The sequence below is a fragment of the Phymastichus coffea genome, unplaced genomic scaffold (assembly GCF_024137745.1).
Source record: "Phymastichus coffea isolate CEN01 unplaced genomic scaffold, Cenicafe_Pcof_1.1 PCOF00036, whole genome shotgun sequence".
NCBI classification, from domain to species: domain Eukaryota; kingdom Metazoa; phylum Arthropoda; class Insecta; order Hymenoptera; family Eulophidae; genus Phymastichus; species Phymastichus coffea.
In genome coordinates, this window is record NW_026706847.1 from 1,066,989 (window position 1) to 1,087,677 (window position 20,689).

Genomic DNA, 20,689 nt, shown 5'->3' on the forward strand with positions numbered 1-20,689 from the left:
ATTATACGGCTGCTTTACATTTGCAGATATATCCCGGGAATTTTTCGCTTATTTCTCCCGACGTCGTATCGATTCTTTGTTTTTTCTTCATCGTCCGCTGCTTCTTCGCGCGGCTCTAATCACGCGAGAGTGCACTGACAGTTTCCCGTAAGCTGCGACTTTCAAAAGTATTCTATTCGCGCATTCCTGCGAATGAGCGAATAACGAGCGCGCGCGTGGAAGCCAAATCATTGGCCCTGGCAATCGATCGCCGTTAATTTCAGGAACATCTCAATCGAGCTCGCCGCTCTGCGACGCGAGCCGGGAGATCTCGGACTGGTGCCGAGAGCGCGCGAATAGCATATAGCCGCATAATTGATCGGTCGATGGAGCCAGAAAATTCAGCGCGCCCCGCGTGGCCGCTTGATAAGCCAAGAGACGAGAGGCGAATTGCTCCCGCAGAACGAGATACGCCGAGGAACCTCGGGGGACTGATTTCACAAACAAATGCCGACGATTGAATCCTTGGCAGAGTCGCAAGATGGATCGCTCTCTTTGAATCGCAGATTAACCGCTCCGTCTCTTTTCCTCGCTTCGTTCGTCCCTTGATCCGGCTCGTCGCCGGGGCCCTCTATACAGCGCCGCCAGCCCTCCAGACAATTTGCCAGCTGCAGCTCTGTCTTTGCCGCCAATCGTGCCGACTTGCGGTCCGACCAAACTTTACCTTTTCTTGCCGTTGTCAATTTTCTTTTCGCGAGATAATGTAATCATCGATCGACTGTCATTCGTCAACAAATTCAACGCGATAACACTTCTGTTGTAGGAATTCCGGTGAAATATACTTCACATTATGAAAACATTTATTTTTAATAGATAGACGAACCGCCATTTCGCTGGTTATTTCAATTTATTTATATATTTTGAAGTATCCGAAGAACGTAAAAAGCTTGGTAATAAAATCATAGTGATGAATTTTTCACTCTCGATTTGTTCGACATAGTAGTAAATGAATCGTCTCACTGATGTTCCAGCCAACATTCACAAAAAATGAAAAATCGTGAATAAACCAGGCAGAAACCGCAAGCCAAATGAACTGTAAAGCGGAATGCTTGGATTATAAAAAGCTGCTGCGAGAGAGCGAGGGTTCGCTGAAATTTTTTTTTTTTTTTTTTTCTCTGGACCCCACGGCTGCGAGAAAATGCGTCCGAGCGATCTTTAAATTAAGTGAACTGGCTTATGACGCCCGTGTAAAGTCCGCACTACGAAAAATGAATTTCTATAACATAGCGAATTTTCGTGGGGCGGGCAAAAAAAACTCGACTGAAACGCGTGACGGATTCGACGTGGAAAGAAAATATATGCGCGCGTGTTGCCGCTATATAAGGGCGAGGAAAGAGAAAAGTGGAATAAGAGAGAAGTGGAATTCACCCTCTTGGCACGATTTGGATATGAATTAAAATTTATGGCTTATCTGGAGCGAGACATAAAAAGGCACTTATTTCCTTCTTTCACGTGGATTTTCAGTGTTTTTTTTTTTTTCTTTCTTTTTGTTTTATAAATTATTCATAAATTTGTCAGGAGGGCGTCTATAAAAAATTCTGTTGGGCTCGCAAATTGCTCGCTTTATGGAGTCGTCATTTCTCGTTGTACCGTAGAGCATGACCAATGGCGAATCGAATGTCACACAGACGAAGCATGACTTGTTATATTATTCCTCGACTCATTCAACATCATTTTCAGTGTCTTCCTAGCAGTAATCTCTAAGTGTCGTATACCAATAAACGCGAAAACAAACGATAAAGTATTTTCTTTTCACGTTGCCTTTCAAACCCAATTATACCAAAGTTGTTTTCTGGAAACGTTAGTGAAGTTCGATGAGTCCTTCAATGGAAAAAAAAACAATCGATGCGATACCAGCAGTTGCGTTCGCATGACATTTCCCAATGGAGCAAAGCCCTGATCAAAGCAAGCAGACGAAGCCAGAGTGACAGGTAGCTGCTGCATACTTTAGGGAAAAAAGGCGCGCATAATCTATGGCGACGAACACCCTCGGAGCTATAGGAGCTTTCGTAATCCCTCGATATATCGAGGGACACACACGCACGCAGGGGACATCTTATCTTCATATTACACTCGGCACTATACTGATGGCCGAAAGCGGCCTCTTGTGTACGCGTACACATCTCGATCGATTTCTTCTCTTTTTTTTTCTTCATGCTCAGTTTTACTCGGCAATCAAACCACCAGAATGATGCGACCTTTTTCTTTTTTTTCTTCTCTTTTGGCTCCGGTGTAGTTTACATAGGCCTGACGCAGCGCAAAGCCAAGTCGTCGTTCTGAATTTTATCGCTGGAATCGGTCCGTTCCGTGCTCATAGCATTCGACCGTTTAGAGGACTGTTCGCAAGAGCAGATCAACGATTGCGTCGAGTTGCGCGCGAACTGTCGAAAATCGAATTGGGACTTTCAGCTGTATTAACGGCGCAATAAACGTATCTGCGAATTGGCGCGTATGCAGGAAGGTTACGCGCGCATCTGGACAGTGTACAGATAGCAACAAGCTCCAGAGAGAAAAGTCACAGACGTTCGCACAGTTTTCCGTCGAAAAATGGCTTTATGGGCCGTGACACGTTTTTCACCCCTCGCCGTTACAGCGTTGCTTTCTGTATACACATATACATACGTACATAGAAACCACCCCCGCATGTTTACATCCAATATATTAGGGTTAGAAATAATGGAAAGCTAAGTTCGCGCGGGGTAAATGTACGGACGATGCATTAATCATAGAGTAGACGGTAGCAAAAGGAGACACGTCGAATTTATGGACGTCTCTCTCTCGCTCTCTCTCTCTCTCTCTCTCTCTCTCTCTCTGGACCGCGGATGTGATATTGAATTATAAAATTTGGACTTTTCGCCGTGTCACGGGCGGGGGCTTGAGAGATGCCCGAGATACAGCAGCATACGCGCGCGCCAATGCCACGACGCCTGCGAAATATCACATTCGAGGGATGCGTGGCTTATTCATACGAACTGTAGATGAGATTGGAAGCTCTGCGATCTTTATTCTTTTAGGTGGGACCGAATATGCCGGCTTGCAATAACGTATAGACCGAGTGAAACTGGATTTCAGACATTTTCAGAGACGCACGTTTACAAATCTACATCGCAAGCGAATATATATTTTTCACGTCAATTAGAATGTCATTCTAGTTGACACGCCGTCGCATTTTTTAGTGCGGAGAAAGCGTTACAGCTTTTTTTTTGAAGGCTCAAAGGAAATCGATCGGGCTTGTTTCAATTTACAGTCGTAATAATATCTGCGCGCGAATCGTCGGGTTTTTTTCCGGGTAGAGAAATAAGTACGACCGACGCACCGCGGCTAGGGCGCCGAGCATATATCGGGGCTTTACGATTTCTCTATAAAACAGAAAAAAAGGCCGGCGGATCCCAAACGTACGATTATTGAGGAACCGAAGATTTTAAGCAATATCTCTCGAGAGAGGGAAATTCTCAGACATCGGCTGAATAATGAAAGTAGATCTCTCCGTCGGAATTTTTCCCTCTTTACGGTTATGCAGCAGCCACAACCCTAGGAATATTCCGAGCTCTCGAGACAGCTAACAATCGCTCTCCCGCGCAGAGTAAGAGAGGGAGCATCGAGTTTGAAGGATATTTTTTATTCATGTGACGTATTTGAGGGCGTGGAAAAAAACACATTCTGCCGATCGAGCTCTCGCGTCTTTCGGAGTGAGAGATTGAAGGAAACGCTAGCAGTACAGCCTCCGCGGGGATTTCCAAGACCGTTCGTTTTTTTTTATTTCTTAAAAGAAAAGTCGGTGTCGGACTTTGACTATTATTTATGAGCTTTCCAATTCATTTTTTAAGAAAAAACACGAGCTTCTAGGGTGATTACACGTGCTACGGAACGAAAAATCGTCGACAAATGTTTGACTCGCAATTAGAAGTACTTTTGTACGCATCAAAAGCAATACACTAGAAGACCAAAGAACGGGAAGGAAAAGTTTCGGAGCTTATACATTTTGCGTCGGAATCATTACAATGAAACCATAAGAAAACTCACCCGGAGCCCAAACTTTCCAGACGAAAATTATTATTTAGATACAAACAAGAAAATAAAGAGCTCTCTCTCTCTCTCTCTCTCTCTCTCTCTCTCTCTCTCTCTCTCTCTCGCTCGCAATGAGACATTAGACACACATACAGTCGCTCCAGGCACTTTCATTAATCAAAGAATTACTGACGGGTGCAAGGTAGTTTTTCCGTTGGCGGATAATAAATAACGCGCGCGCGGGCAAAACTTTCTTCTCGTCGTCGTCGTCGTCGTCGCCACCCATATATACCACTTGCAAAGTCTCCGTCTCTCATATATCCAACATTCGCGCCAAACAGGGTAAATGCGATATAATTAATGTGAGGAACGGAGTCGCGCAAGGGAGCCGCGCAGCGGAGTCGTCCGATCAATATTTCGACTCGCTGCGCGTGTGCGAGTATGCACGAGACGCTAATATATTCGTGCCGGCCGGGACATTTGATATACATACGCGGGCGCTTGCGGAAAACTCGAGGGTGCTTTGTCGATGTCGTCGTGTGTGTATTTTCGATGATTACCCGCCTGATGAGACGCACTGTGAAATATTACTGCGGACAATTCATACTGACGATTCGCGGCGACATTTGTGTTTGCTAAATAACTCATCGGTACAGCTACACGTGAACAATCCTTGACCGTGTAAATAAATATTGATCACATCCATTCATAACAACCGTCGTTGCTTGTTGCAAGATTTATTACTGCGGAGACTTGATGGATTTAGCTTTTGTTTGATGACTTTTGGGTTGATAATACACATTTTCATTGAGATAGACGATCGGTTGTGAATAGCAGTATCAAGTAGTTACAGTACATTCAAACAGTGTCAATGTTAACTTTTTACACGAGATGGATTCTCGCTAATCAAATATCCAACAGGAACAAAGGTAATAGATCATAAGAGTCGGATAAATTATAAGACTAGGAAAAAATCTTGTTGTAGACGATTTACGACAATGAATGATCGACGGTAGTTCTAATAACCAATGAAACAGATTTAGAATTCATTCTGACGAACTTTGTGGATATAACTTTTACAACAGAATTTTCATATAATCTAAGCGACATTAGAAATCTTATTAAATGAAGATCAAAGCTATTAAATTAAGATAAAATGAACGAACGAATATTTCATTTTTTTGAATATTTGATTAATTTAAAAATCATAGATGTCTACAGTGAAACGGTGTTTACCAGGTACCACTTAAAATCCCAAGTATTTATAGTATACTTTTCCCAATCGTGGCTTTGAGTAGATTTTTAATGCGAGATAAGCTCTTGCTATAGCACATTTCTGCAAAGAGAAGGATACCACGTCATATGAATCTATCCGTGTTCACAGTGCTTTTGCCTTGCTTTAAAATATACCGATCTTTGCGCATATATCAGCCGTGCACCTCGTCCAAATGCGCATTTTTTAAAGTCTTCAATCAATGTCGGTAACAAGCACTTCGTCACTTCTATGTGAAATAAATATTGATAAAATAAATATCGATAAAAAGAATTGACTGCTCGAAAGATTCATCAAAAAAAAGTACGTTGCGCGTTTTCTTTTTTACGCGAAGTGTAAGAATCCATTTTTCCCGTCAGCAAAGAAAACAATACACGATTTTGCAAAAGTTGCACGAAAATTCGTCCCCCACCTACGTGAACTCGCTCACATGTGCGGTGCGCAAACAAGAACAAAGTAACAAACTTGCTCCAGGCCAAGCAAAAGACGACAGAACGAGAGCGAAATAAAACTTGTCGAAGCCGCAGTTGATGGAGAACACAGGCTCCACTCAGGCTCATTTTCCATCTCCGTCGATTTGCCGCGGGATAGAACAGCTCTAAGTTTCGTTAATAGAAAGAGAGGGAGAGAGCTGCAAGTTGGCGTATCGGGAAAGCCACTTCGGTTAGTACCACCACACTGCAGCGTAGGTATGTACTACACTGGCCTCTTTTTATTTCCTCGGGTGTATTATACAACCGACAGATAACGAAGAGGAGCTGGGAGGACATCAATGACACGCGTGTATAACTCGTCAAACGTTGGAAATGACAGCTCGCCACCGAGGGCCAAATGGAACTTCTAATGGATATGATATAAAAGTTAACGCTACACCCCACCGCGTAAGTCCGAGCGGCGCTGCGTTCCGTGTGTATGTGCGTGCGTGTGTACATCTGCGTGTACTTAAATACGGAGGAACCTCGGCAAATTCATCTATCGATTTTTTATTGCCAAACAAACTCGTATGAGATTTCGAATGAATTTAAATATTTTTCTCGTTTAACTCTAGCAAATGTTTTTTAATGTATTGTCTTTTCGATAACTACAAAGTGACAATAAAACATTTTTTAATAACATCAGGAAAAAGATAACTATTTCATCAAATCTCAGTAATGGGAGTTTATGGGAAAATGGCATATTTGACAAATCAATATTGCAAATCAAAAACTATTCTACGTGTCTAATACTTTTCAAAGAAGAGAGCACATTTAATATACGAATAAAACAACCTTATCTCGCTGACTGCCGAAACCCTCAATCCCCCGAAGAGGGAGCGAGACTAATAACTTTTTGATGCAGCATTAAGAATAGCTCATAGGATGATCGCAGTCGCAAAGGCCAATGACTCATACGCCTCTCAACCCTTTAACTATATATACAGTAGTTACGATTTCACCCGTGTGACTTTGCCCGCGAAAAGGGCTTTTCCGACGTCATCTGTAAAGGGTTGTCGCACGCGCTAGACGACGATCGATCACTCCTCCCCTCGCCGCGCGCGTTCGTAACGCGTAGGTTTCGCAACGAGCGAATGTAACAACAATCACCCCCTCCTCCTCTTCACCCTTAAAAAAAAACTAACGAACTTACCACCAATTTTTTTCTTTTCTGGTTTTGTTCTTCTGCTGATTTTCGAAAAAGATGAATGTGTTTCACCGCGATGGAGAATTGAGACACATCCGGATAGGTAGATCGTTTGACCGGAAAATGGAGGGTTGCTACTCATGGTGCGAATGAGCTTTGTTTTAGGTCTTTTCCTCGATATAGCGTTACGTGGTATTTCGTCAATAATTACTTGATTAGTTTTGGATTTCTTATTAAGTTTGCATCATTGTTCACAACGAATTTCACAATTGATCATTTTTTTCCTTTTTCGCATAGATTAAAATCGAATTGAGAAAAAAAAAACGGTTCAATGTGCTTTCAAATTGAAGCTTAATAGTATTGATACATAAGATAACAAAGGCAAAAGCAAAATTCTTAGGAAAAGTTTTCAAGCTAATAGGCCGTTTCCAAGTCTCTCCAAAGTGCACAAATTGCACTGGAGCAAGCATTTTTTTCATTAGTCAGCTCGTAATGACGCGCAAACTGGATTCCGCACACCACCCTTATACAAAGCGTAGGCGGCAGCAGCAGCCGTCGTCGCCGCACCGCCCGCCTTCAGTTTTTATGACATTTTTAGGTACCTTTCCGTGACCATACAGTCGTGGATCGTCGTCGACGTCGTCGTCGTCGTCGTCGTCGTCGTCGTCGTCGTCGTCGTCGCGAGGAGAGCAAAAGTCGTAAAAAAAAAAGAAAGACATTCCACGCTAACGCAAGTATGAAGACATAAAAGTAGGGAGGGAACTTTATCGCTCTCCGCCTGCCAATTTTGAATACGATAAAGTTGCCTGCAATCATTTTTGACTTAATTTCTAATGGAAGTCCGATGGTCGTTAAAGAAACGAAAGAACAATATGTACGAATCGTCGCATGTCTGGGGAAATATTGGAGATTTTACTGCTTCGATCGTTACGTATGGGTACTAGTCTCTTTCCGATTTCGAATGCGTTGTATAAGAGTAGCGCGCTTCGAGCGTCCTTTTTTTTGCCCTTCTATCTCATAAAGTTTTTCACTTATGGCTCTTTTACGATCGGATTACTTATTTTTCTTATAGTTATCAGTTGGGATCAGTGCCCTTTTCATATATAAGCTCATAAGTTAAACTGCTCGATCTGAATGAGGGCGTTTCACTGTCACGGGAAGCATCGCTTGGACAAGTGTTCAGTTTAATTATAAGAACTTTCATTAGCGTAGCAAATTTAAATAACCTTATTTCGCATTCATATCTTACGCGTAATAAGAAACCCTCGTCACGCAACTACGCTATCATAGCCTATTGCAACAAAGCTTTCGAATATGAATTTACGTTCAACAGGAAATAAAATAAATAATTTTATAGCTGCAATACCAATTTCTTTTCTCGCACATGAACACATCCAAGAGGCGAAAAAGGGCGCTGCATCGACGGCGAGGTGGCGGGGTGGGGAACGGATAAATATATCAGAAAACTCGTCGAAGAGCATCGCAACGAATCACGTATTCTCTTTCGCGCGTTATGCATGGAGAGAAAGAGGGATGCCCGCGTCATCGCTGAGGGTGAAAAGCGTCGCGACACTGTCATGGAATACAAATGCGCCGGCTGTCTCGCACAAAAGGTCGCGAAACTCTCTTATGCCACTTCGACGCGATTCAGACTCAGCCACGTTGACAAGCCCACGGAGAAAAAGCGAGAGGTCTATTATATACGAGCGAAATCATGAAATGGACGGATTACTTATGTCCGCGTATGCGGCATTGTGCTCGCGTGGATTTGCTTATAAATAATGTGAATAATTTAGGTCGAGGCATTCGTATGCAAATTTCCTGACATGTGACGTTCAATTAAAGACAATTAAATGAATCTCTAATTAGCTCGTGATATCCATTTTTCATAAGTGAAAGGAAATTTAATTTCGTTAGACTACGACCGAATTTCACTCTTTACTTCAACAGCTTAAACTAGCTGTCATTTTATTGTAAGGATGTAAAGAAAGCGCCATAATAGAACGGCGTATGTAATCGATGTCAAGAATACGAGCTTCGTTTCCGTATCCGGCCTTCATGACTTTCGGCCTGTCAAATCTATTCTTTTCAAATCGCTTTCCTCCGAACCTTTCATTTTTTTTTGCCCTTGCTTGCGCGATGAAAAGTCGCGAGAGAGCCTTTTGTTGGCGATCTCAATGGAAGAAGCAACGTTTCGTCATATGCTCTGTTGTTTTAACAATGCAAGCTCGTTTGGCGCAAACAAACTTCAAATTTCTTTGATTGCCAAGGGCGACTCTTCAATTGCTAAATTTATTGGACTCCCAAGTATGCCTTTAGTTAGAAATGTGTTTATTCAGGAATATATTAACATAAAGTTAGCTTTGCAAGTCAGACTTTCACTCTTAAAAGAACCGATCACAACAAGTCTATAAATAGACAAGAAAATAAAACAAGTCATGCGGTTATCAAAATCCTGAGGGACTTATGGCTCCGGCCAAAACATACATCTTTCTTCGATTCAACAAGGATGAGATACGCGAAGGAAGAAAAAAACGCCAGCGAAATGCGAGATTCGGCAGTGAGCTTGGTGAAAGGAAACAGAAATGAAATCGGCTTTTCGAAATTACCCAAAGTCCCAAACGCAATACTGCTACGGCGTCTCTCTCGGGAAATGGAAATGCAAACACAACATCGCTGCGTGTGCGGATGAACGTCCCGCTCTTTTTTTTTTTTTTTCTTCTCGTTGCTTTGAGGATTTTTATTTCTCACTCGACAGCTTTCTTGACGCAAAGCTCACAATTCCCTGGGATCTCAGAAGCCAAGGCCTAAACGTCCTCTAACTCTCCTTATTTAACGCCAGTGATAACCGCTCAAGCACTTGTGTCCTCGGAAAGTTCGAGGGCAGAGTATTGATTGATTGATTGACTGATATATTAATCAATATAATTTTACAAAAAAATACGAGGATTCTTCCTATAACAATTGCAAAAGCCTAGAGGTAAACAGTTATCTATACATAGACTGGATACATTAAATACATTTACAAACTAAAAAGATAAACTTTATGTTTTAATTTATTTATTTCTTATCTATGGTTAATAATTCGAATTTCATTATTTTTTCACATTGGAGAAATTCGCATTCTTATGGAATTCCCTAATGTAGAATTCGAAATTTCCTTGAACCACTTTTCTAGCGTTTATTTTATCTTATTGCATTCCAGATTACCTGCCAGTAAAAATTAATGATTTGAAAGTTTATTTTATTTAGTAACTACAATAGACTGTACAAATGGTTTTAAAAATCGCAACTAATTCCGGTTTGTGATGAAGATTTAAGAAATAATTTGAAAAAAATAGCAATTTAATGTTTAATTGAACTTTAAAATTGAAGTATGCAACAAATATCTTTCAAAATGAAAATTTTTAAATGAAAGAAAGTGGTTCACTTTATTAAAATGTGAATTTTCTTTTTCTAACGAAAGTACAGCTAGTGGCGACATCGATTGGATAATGAGCTAAGCTCGTGATGCACAATTTTGCAGTCTTGTTGATAACTAAAAATTTGAGGAATTTTCATCGATTGATTATTACTCATCATGTCTGTATTGTTTATGCCATAATAATTAGCGCAAAATGGCATTTTTATATATATATAAACAAACGTACAAAATTAAGTTGATCTTCAATTGTTTTACATATTTAATATTAATCGCGGAAAATAATTGGGAGTTTATTTAAAATATCAAATACAATAATATCCCTAATTCATAACTTTATATACAGGATTGCTACAAATTATTACTTAAAATTAAATTTAAGTTTGCACTCGTGCTATTGTTTCCGTATAGTAGAGTCTGCTTTTACATTTGAAAAATAGTTATTTCATACAATTATAGACAAATATACATTTTTTGAAATTAAAGGGGTAAAGAAAGATGCGAGATAGAATCAATCAAACGAGCCAGAACTTTGAAAAATTTCTACTAATAACGCGATATCCTAATAGATATACGTAGACATTTTTCATTTTTACCAAAAGTAGTAAATGAAAAGCTTTAGCCATCTATTGTTATATCGTTAGCGCTTAGCCGTAAGTCTTGTAAGTTTTTGCGAACATTCGTAGCTATCCTCTGCAACCATGTAGAAAATACGTTCGTCAGTATAGCTTTGACTTACGGCTAATAAATTATTATTTAATCATGAGTGTTTACTTAAATAAATTAAATTGTATTTTTTGTACTATTTCAGAATTTGGATTATAATAAATAAATAATAATGTTGACAATAATTACAAGTTAATATTGAATTGATTAATGAAAATAAATAAAATGAAAAGAAATCAAATGTTGAAAATTGTTAAAAAAGAAAATAAGTGAACTATCTCTATCAGATTTGAAAATGTCTAACATAAAATTCACGTTAGTAATTGCTCCTGGCGGTTTCATCAACACGTTGATTGTCGAGACTTCCAAGTCAGTTTCATAATCACGCGCGACTCGAGAAGACTCACAACTTCTCACTTCTTACTATTTTCCATTCTGTTTGTCATTGTATTAACGGTTATCTATATTACTTGTTTGAAGTATTATATTTACAATCGCAGTTAATAGTCTTATCGACGTATCGTCGATAACTGTGCGCTGAATCAATACTAAATCATACGTTTATTCAAAAAATGTAATTATCGCGCTTAGTTGACTAAATTTCAATGTTCTTCTAAACAAAAATTTATACATATCCACCCAGCAGTAGTAAGTATCAATTTTTTTTCTATATTTTGTATATTTGTGTAAATCAAAATGTATTTTTTACTAATATAATGTACGTTCTAGTTTTTTCGCAGTCATGATTCAGGACAATGACAAACCGCTATCGCCTTGGCAAACTCATCAATATAACGTAGTTTTCCGTGATCCAGAATCGATATTAAAAACACATTTGGGAGAAGACATATCAGTTGTCGATTTTGAAAGCGAATCTTTTTCAAAGATTGGCGACAATTATGGAAGTACCATGATGAGAATTAATGTTTCCGTGGCAAGAAAAGATAATGAAAACATTGAAAAATTACAACTGATAGGAAAATTGTTGCCGCCGACGGACTTTCAACGTCAGATATTTGAAAGTGATTACACATTTCAGAAAGAAATTTTCTTTTACGAGCACCTGATTCCAACTTACCAAGACTTGTACATGAAAGAATTCAATATCGTGCCGCAATATTACGGTTCAAGGATATCCTTGGAGCCTGACACCAATAAAATAAGTGAAGACGCTGTGATACTCTTAGAAAATTTGAAAGTGAAAGGCTACTACATGGAAGATAGGCACAAGGGTTGGTTATGTTGTTTGTTCTTCGTAATTCTTAATTATTTTAATTTAAAATCTATTCGACTTTTGCTGCATATAATTTCTTTCTTATAATATGTATTACTTTTTTGTAAGTTAGAATACATGGAGAATGCAGAATTTGGCTATAAAATAGAATGAATAATAAAATTGTCAATGTGCACATAAAATATGATTATTAAAAAATAATTTACTTTAACTTCAAAAAATGTCGCCGATATTATTTCATATCATAGTGCGATGATACTATCTTAACAGACAGAGATTTATCGATGGTTTTATTTAAAAAGTGGATTAGTCACTAAGCAACTAAAAAATTCAAGCTTTCTCGCCAAAAAATTATTAATTTAATTTAAAGCTCAATTTAAAACTTTTCAGGTTTGGACTTGGAACACTTAAGCGTTATAGTACCAGCTATCGCCAAGTTTCATGCTATTGGTCTTGCGTTGAAACATAAAAATCCATCATTTCTGCCAGTTTTGGAAAAATATATTCGACGTTTAAATGGATCGACTGTGCAGGACAAATTTGTACAGAAATTGTTGATTGATATAGAGAAAAATTCCGAGGTGAATCAGTATCACGCTCGAATCAAAGCCTTGTATGATAACTCGAAAGGCGTCCCGAAAACTCTCAAGCTTACACATCCGTGGGCATGCGTAGTACATCTGGACTTGTGGAACAATAATATGCTTTTTCATCGTGATAAAACTGGCAAAATAGATGACGTCAAGATCGTTGATTTTCAGACGTATTCGGTGATTAGTCCTTTAACGGATCTCATCTTCTTACTTTTATCCAGCATGCAATATCCAATGGAACATTTTGATAGCATGGTAGAATTATACAGACAAGCAACTTGCAGAATCTTGAAAGAGTTAAACCTTGACGCATGTTTGTTTGAAAAGCAACAGTTCGAAGAAAGGTTGAAAATCGACGCTATTGCAGAAATCATACATATACTTCTTATGGCAAACATTGTAGAGTGTCGCGAAGGAGAAGACTTTGAGAATGATCCAATAAATGAGTTTACGATTCGTAGATTAAAACGGGTATTTGAAATTTTCGAACGGAAGAAATGGCTTTGAATTGATACGTTTTATCGGCCTTATTTTGTTGACGGTAGAACGAACTTTGAGACAAATTATTACATGTTCGCTGGCAAGCCTAAGTTTTCATAGAAATTAACATTTATCACTTGATAATATATTTTTCTTTTTAGTAAATTTAGAAATATTTTTGCCAATAGCTCAAATGTACGATTAATGAACTATTATTCACTTGTAAGGGTTCTCGTAATTGAACATTGGTGCTTCTTGATACTCTTTGTACGTGTTTATGTATAAACACAGCGCTTTAGCGTTTCAAGTTGAATAAAATAATTAACATTGCTAATATTCGTATATCCATATTTGAGTAATTAATAAAGGAAAATATTCTTTTATACGAATAAAAAGAAATCGTTTAATTTTTGTCTATAAAGATTGAAGAAGATATTATGAATAAAATATTGATGATTTAAACGACCTGACATCGTCAACATACCAATTCTCAAGTCCACTAACTCAATTTTATACTCATACTTGATTCGACAAGTCTCATAAATTGAAAAATTTTAGATGTAGAGCCGCATGTGTGAAATTTTTGAATAGAAGTGATTTTCTTGAACTTTAATGACTTGTTACGCGCTACCTACGTACATTCCTTTACAAAGCTGTATTATTGTATTATATCAGTTTTCTACGTTTATCAAGTTGAAAATTAAGTATTGTTAAACAGGCGATTGTTTATTATTATCCAATCTTATAATACACGGGATTATCGCGAAAATAAAAGAGCGTTCAAACGATTGCAGAATTGAAAACAGTTATACGTTTGTTCACATTACTTCATTTTAGATTATGTTTTGTGCATATTTGCTCAATTGAATAAATAAAAAATAAAAAAATTTACTGCAGGTTATTTTTTTTTTCGGTGTAAAAAATTTCAGTAATATCTGATAGTAAAAACGATTATATTGAATATTTTTAAAATGATTAAATTTAGTGAATATACAAAGCGTCTACATATAAGTAAAAAGGCGGGTTAATTTATTTGTTTTATTACTTACCAATTTGAAAAATATAAAAATGTAAAATTGTAGTATCTTCTATCGCAATCATAAATCTTATCAATTACAGCGTGCACTTTCAATCAGCCACAGAACTACGATAAACAAAGAACTTTAGTATACTTTTTATAACTAAATTAATGAAAAGTATAATAATTTATATTTGAAAATAAATTATAAGAAAACGTTGTAACAACATCTACTCCCTCAGGAAGATGAAGGAAGACTGACAAGATTTCAGCTTGAAAGTCGTGAAATGCAAAGTGGGAGGGAAAAAAAAGCTCCACCCCTTAGTCTTTTTTGTTTGAAACGAAAGGGGAAACACCGAGCCAATCCTACCCTTTCATTCTCGCTCCATCATAGCTCAAAAAACAAACATTCTAAAACAGTTTTAAGAATTCTATACTTATACCAGCTTCTTCATATGAAAAGAAAATGTAACTTTTACTTATCACTCTGCAAGTGTAATAAAAAGCCGTTGATTTGATAAATAACAAATATTTTGTACAATATTCTAAATTCTCAATGAATGCTTAAGGAACGTAGAATGAAAAGAAGGAATTTCTCCACATTTATACATAATATAAAGGGTGACAAGGGTATGGCTTCTGTCTCACAACAAAAAGCTAACTTGTAATGAATGAATATTTGAAAAATAACTCTTGTGTTTGAATAAAACAAAATGTAAGAAAAATACACGAATAAAAAAAATATCAGTACAAAAATGTACAAACAACAATAAAAAGTATGTCTGAAGTTTTTAAAGAAATGTTAAGTTATTTGTCATTTAATAAAAATATATAATAAAAATATATAATATAGCACTTCAATTTAGCATTTATATCACAGAGTATTCACAGAATAACTAATTTATGACAGGAACAGTTAAGCACCGAAGCAAGGCCAACGGAGGCTCCTGTGTGACTGAACCACCCTTCCAACGTAGAACTGTATTCGGAGTCTGACTGCTACTGAGCCTATATAACAAGAGGTTGCTATTGGCTGATCCCTTATCGAAGAGTTACTCCCAGGGTAGTGAGACAGAGACGCAGACTCAGAAACTCTATCTTTGTTAGCTCTATGCTCTCCGTTCCCTTCCACCGCATTCTAAATCCTATGCCTAAAAGGGTGTGCCCTTTACAGTTTACCTACAGGGTATAAAAAGAATTGTCCCTTCCTATGCCTGTTTTATAAAAAAAATAGTATGAACAAATTATGGAAATCTGATCAAACATAATTACAATCTTTATAAACAGTATTTTAAACAAGTATTACCTTGCAATATTTGTTGTTCAATGAATTTAAAAAAATGATCATCAATGTAAAAAAGCATCAGACAATACTTATGCTGTTATAGCAACCCTTTTTAACAGCTACCCTTTTTTTAGTAAAAAGGGGTGACACAACCCCTTTTTATAAAAAGGGTGTCTCCCTTCCTCTAGGTATAATCTCCTTTTTTAAGCATGTAAGTTTTTTACGTGCATGCTGCTCTTACACATTAATATTTAAGTTATGATTGATACGCCCAAAAAATCTAGAAAGAAACGTTCAATATTAGAAAATTGTAAGTAAATAAGTAAATAAACATAACATAACCTTATATAAAGTAAAGTTTATGACATTCACATATTTCATTCGAATATTTTTATTTACATAAAAATTACCTATTTTTTCGATAGACTATATTAATCAGCACATGAAATTGAATCATTTTAATCTTTGTAAGAGCAAAAGTACTTTTTTATTTTGAGATCGGATGATCTTGGACTCGTTAACTATATTTAGTGAATATTGGGTATTGGATGTTGATTTGGAAGTCTGCGGTATTCGTAAAAATACAGATTAGTGCTTTGATTGGTTTAATGATTTGTTATCGATCTATTATATTTTTTGAAATATTTTCATTTATATATTTGATTATTACAAGACTAAAAAAGATAATCAACTGTTACGAACAGCGAATCTATAATCCTCAACTAATTAATTTCAAAGTTTTTCTATATCTCCGATATCTCGAAAATTTCGATGACGATAGATCGAAGTGAGTGATTGCAAATGGCGAAAGTTTCGATATTTCGTCTGCAGAAGTTAAAAAGTGCAACATTCGTAACAACGTGGAGCAAAATACATATTGACTATAACGTAATCAACTTGATAAAAATAATCTGTCACTCGTATAGCCTATATAGGATAAGATAAGCATTAATAGTAAATCAACAATTCACGTAAATTATTTATTTAAAAAAATGTATAAGTCAATCCACCTTATAAATGAAACACTAATGATGAGTCATTGAAACGAATTCTATTGAAAGGATTTAACGCAGAATAATACAAGCCATTAAAAACCAATTTTTATTATCAAACACTTCCTGATGACGTTGAACCTTACATAAGATTGCCACGACGAAATGAGTTATCTGCAACGTTTTCATACCAAGTTAGAGTGCCTTTACTGCCAACTGTACAAGGTTAGCTTTCCTCTTCACTGTTGAATTCAAATTGTTTTTTAAATTCTTTAATGCAATTGCTATTTTTTGTAATTCTACTACATTATATTATCTCTTAATACATTTTAGTTTCGCTTATTTCACAAACAGTGTTATTAGTGCATTTGTGATATTATTTATAATGCACTGCTAGTTGGTTCTTTCTTCTGTACAATTTATTTTATGTGTGCTGTAGCAATATAAATATATTTGAACTAATAATTTGTAGATATTAACATTCAATATTGAATAGTAAAGCATTTAAAATAATAGTAGAAATGGCAGATGAAACTAGGAATATTCTTATAACTGGTGGTGCTGGTTATATAGGTTCACATACGGTTTTGGAACTACTTAATACAGATTTTAAGGTGGTGGTTATTGATAACCTTAGTAATGCTTATAAAGGTAAGATTTCTAATTATCAATTTAAATGTATATATAAATAAAAAAGTATTAATATATATTTGTATGGAAGTCAATTCAGAAAACTATATAATTTTCATATTCAATAGCCTCAATTATTAATTTATTTAATAATACAATATTATTATTTGCTCTAGGTAAAGGAAGTGAAAAGCCTGAGTGTATTTTAAGAGTTGAAAAATTGGCAAATAAACAAGTTACATTTATTGATTGTGACATCACTAATAAAAGTTCTTTAAGTGACATATTCAGTAAGGTAAGGTAATTTATAAATTTTATAATTAATGATAAATTTTGTAATAATGGACAGAAGGGAAATAGTGAGAGATGGAAATTCACTTAATATTAATTATATTCAGCAAAATTTATCATTTAAGAAAACTATAAGGGAATCAAGACAGTATGTTACGTATTTATAATTAATGTTCTTACCTTATAATTGTATGTATTGATATTGGTGATATTATTATTTTTAGAACAACTTTTTCTGTGTTATTCATTTTGCCGCCTTGAAAGCTGTTGGTGAATCATGTTCAATACCGTTAGACTATTACAAAGTAAATGTCTCTGGGACAATAAATTTATTAGAAGTCATGAAGGAAAACAATGTTAAACGGTTTATTTATTCAAGCAGTGCTACTGTATATGGTGTACCTGAAAAACTACCTTTAGTTGAGGGAATGAAAATAGGAAATTGCACAAATCCCTATGGGAAATCAAAATTCATGGTTGAAGAAATATTGGTAGATCTCTGCCACTCTGATGAAGTAAGTTTATTATTCTTGAATTCTAAGTAGTATTATTACATAGATTTTATATTACTGTTTGAGATATTTATTATTTTAATCTAAAGTAGCTGAAAATTTAATTTTTCATACTTTTTACAGGCATGGTCAGTAATATCTTTGAGATATTTTAATCCAGTTGGAGCTCATTCATCTGGAGAAATTGGAGAAGATCCTAATGGTATTCCTAATAATCTGATGCCTTTCATTGCCCAAGTTTCTGTAGGTAAAAGAGAATCGTTATCTATCTATGGAAATGATTACAATACCTGTGATGGCACAGGTAAACAAAATCAAATAATATATGATCTGAGGAAATATAATTTCAATTTGTGTCCAAATAATTAACTTTATATAATTGTTTAGGAGTAAGAGATTATATTCACGTTATGGACTTAGCATCTGGCCATGTGAAAGCATTAATTTATCTAAAAACTAAAAATCCAACTGGCTTCCAAGCCATAAATCTTGGCAGTGGTAAAGGTCATTCTGTACTTGAAGTAATACATGCCTATGAAAAAGCATCTGGGAAAAAAATTCCATACAAGATAGTAGAGCGAAGAGCAGGGGATATAGCATCAAGTTATGCTGATGCAAATTTAGCCAAAAAACTATTGGATTGGGTTGCTGTTAAAAACCTTGATGACATGTGTAAGTATTGCTGTGTCAAGATAATAAATTGATTCAAATACATTCTACTGAATATGCAATATCTTAATAAAAATTGTTTACGTTTAATTTCAGGTGCAGATACATGGAGATGGCAACAACAAAATCCAAATGGCTTTAGTGTATGATAACATACTAGTCAAAAGAAATATTAATAAAGTAATTATATCAACATTATCAAATGTACAATATTTTTGTTGTTCAATCAGTTAAAAATACTTGATTGATTACATATATACTGTTGTATCGCGGCTTGTAGTTACCAAAATTACATTCAAATAAGTAAGCATAGTATATTAGAAAAATATTTTTATGAAATTATTTATTTTACAATTGTATTGTTTATTTATATTTCATTTTTAAAACTAATGGCTTACTGAAAACGTTATAATATATATATTTACTGATCAGCATTCACTTAATTGATATAAATTTTTATAAACGTTCCTATGTATAATAAAAATAAATATTTTTTAAAAGAAATTGAATTTGTTTGGTTTAATATTGAAAATTATATTGTTGAAATTTCTTTCTCATAAATAAAAATTAATTTAATTCAATATATATAGTTTTAATTATTTTATCGATTGTAGGAATAAAATTTATAATTTTTATCTTTTTTCTCGAGATGGCAGCACCATAAACTTCTTGGTGCTTGACAATACAAGCTTCGTATTTGTCAACGACCGACCATATCCGAGCTCATGTGGTATACTTTATCAAATTAGTTAATTTTCTAACATAAATGAGTGAAATTAAGGTTATCAAAGAAAATAATAATATGGTGATTGCTTCGAATATTCATTCAAATAGCAGGTAGCACAATAAAAATGACTCCAAAACGAAAAGTAAGCGTAGACAAAACATTGCTTATAGGTTATGTTTTCAAAAGCAAACTTTTGAAAACAACATATAAATCATTAACTGTAAGATAATCTCTAATAAAATATGTATTCTACTAGGCAACTAGTTCAGAGTCAACATCTTCATCAAGTTCTGGATCTTCTTCAAGTAGTTCTTCTAGTTCAGGCAGCGAATCAAGTTCTTCTGACTCTGAAAACTCTAGTAGTTCAGCACCAAGTCAAAAGGCATCTGATTCTGATAGAGTTAAAAAGAAAGTACCATTATCTGCAGCTCGACATGTCAAATCTAAATCAGAAACCAATCCACCAACAGTGGAAGTTAAGGGGAAGGAGAAAACGATTCCTAAAACTAGACATGTTTATTCATCTGAATCAGAAGAATCTCCACTCAAAGGAAAACCTTCACCAGCTAAAAGAAAACCACCTGCAAAACCAAAAGCTACTGCTACAGTTGCTCCAGTTGTAAAGCAACAAAAACCAATAAGTAAACCAAATGTATCTGGTGTACAGCAAAAAAATGCATCACCAAGCAAGCCAGTCAATAAACTCAACAAATTTCCAGGTAGGTCATTAGTAATTCAAATCTATGAAAAGCTAGTGCTTTTGGTTTAATTCTGTTGATTTTAGTTATGTTTGGAATCAACATAAAAATAAATTTATCTAAAAGTTCTGCAAGCTAAAAAAATATATATAGTTTATCCATAATGTCTTCCCTTTACAAAAATGTTTTTTTATTCCATTAGTCATTCTTAATTCTAGTGAGTATGATATCTGCTAAATCGACAGAAAAAAATGTAAAAACAGGTGAACCACCTCAAAAGAAACTCAAGAAAAAAAGTATTTTTAGTCCTGAAAATAGTAGTGAAAGTGATAGTGGAGTGCCAATTAAATCAGCTACTTCAAAGTCATCTACAAATACAGTTACTCCTCAAAAATCTCAATCTCAACAAGCAAAAGCAAAACCAAATGAACAAAAATCTCGATCAACAATCACTAATAGACCTAGTAAGTGTAAAGTTTATTTGTCAGTAACTAACTGATATGACAATTTTGGCAACTTCATTATCATTTTTA

General features: G+C 35.6%; 3 protein-coding genes and 1 long non-coding RNA gene across 11 annotated transcripts in view; 3 read left to right on the forward strand and 1 right to left on the reverse strand.

Moving 5' to 3' along the window:
• LOC131663606 (uncharacterized) overlaps positions 1-14,571 on the reverse strand; it is a 65,412-nt gene extending 50,841 nt beyond the window's left edge. For both annotated transcript variants that reach the window (XR_009301865.1, XR_009301866.1), the window contains exon 1: positions 14,384-14,571. This is a non-coding gene — a long non-coding RNA (uncharacterized LOC131663606). The remainder of the gene's footprint in view (positions 1-14,383) is intronic.
• Positions 11,440-14,178, forward strand: LOC131663602 (uncharacterized). Its single transcript, XM_058934079.1, has 3 exons — positions 11,440-11,675; positions 11,757-12,259; positions 12,652-14,178. Exons 2-3 carry the CDS (start codon positions 11,770-11,772, stop codon positions 13,359-13,361), a joined length of 1,200 nt encoding a protein of 399 aa, XP_058790062.1. The 5' UTR covers positions 11,440-11,675; positions 11,757-11,769; the 3' UTR covers positions 13,362-14,178.
• Positions 14,572-16,449: 1,878 nt separating the features above from the next.
• On the forward strand, positions 16,450-19,189 carry LOC131663605 (UDP-glucose 4-epimerase-like). 7 transcript variants are annotated; one of them, XM_058934084.1, is made up of 8 exons: positions 16,450-16,854; positions 16,963-17,025; positions 17,102-17,280; positions 17,436-17,554; positions 17,775-18,065; positions 18,186-18,366; positions 18,450-18,734; positions 18,828-19,189. In XM_058934084.1, the coding sequence occupies exons 3-8, from the start codon at positions 17,151-17,153 to the stop codon at positions 18,878-18,880; spliced, it is 1,059 nt and encodes a 352-aa protein (XP_058790067.1). In that variant the 5' UTR covers positions 16,450-16,854; positions 16,963-17,025; positions 17,102-17,150; the 3' UTR covers positions 18,881-19,189. The 7 variants fall into 7 exon arrangements, with proteins under 7 accessions (XP_058790067.1, XP_058790070.1, XP_058790064.1 ...); XM_058934087.1 differs by having other exon boundaries at positions 16,450-16,631; positions 16,699-16,854; positions 16,963-17,280; XM_058934088.1 differs by having other exon boundaries at positions 16,465-16,608; positions 16,699-16,854; positions 16,963-17,280.
• Positions 19,190-19,445: 256 nt separating this feature from the next.
• Positions 19,446-20,689, forward strand: part of LOC131663601 (histone acetyltransferase KAT7) — a 30,826-nt gene continuing 29,582 nt past the window's right edge. Inside the window, exons 1-3 of the mRNA XM_058934078.1 lie at positions 19,446-19,600; positions 19,715-20,177; positions 20,375-20,620. Of these exons, the coding sequence (XP_058790061.1) occupies positions 19,583-19,600; positions 19,715-20,177; positions 20,375-20,620 (727 nt within the window). The 5' untranslated portion in view covers positions 19,446-19,582. The remainder of the gene's footprint in view (positions 19,601-19,714; positions 20,178-20,374; positions 20,621-20,689) is intronic.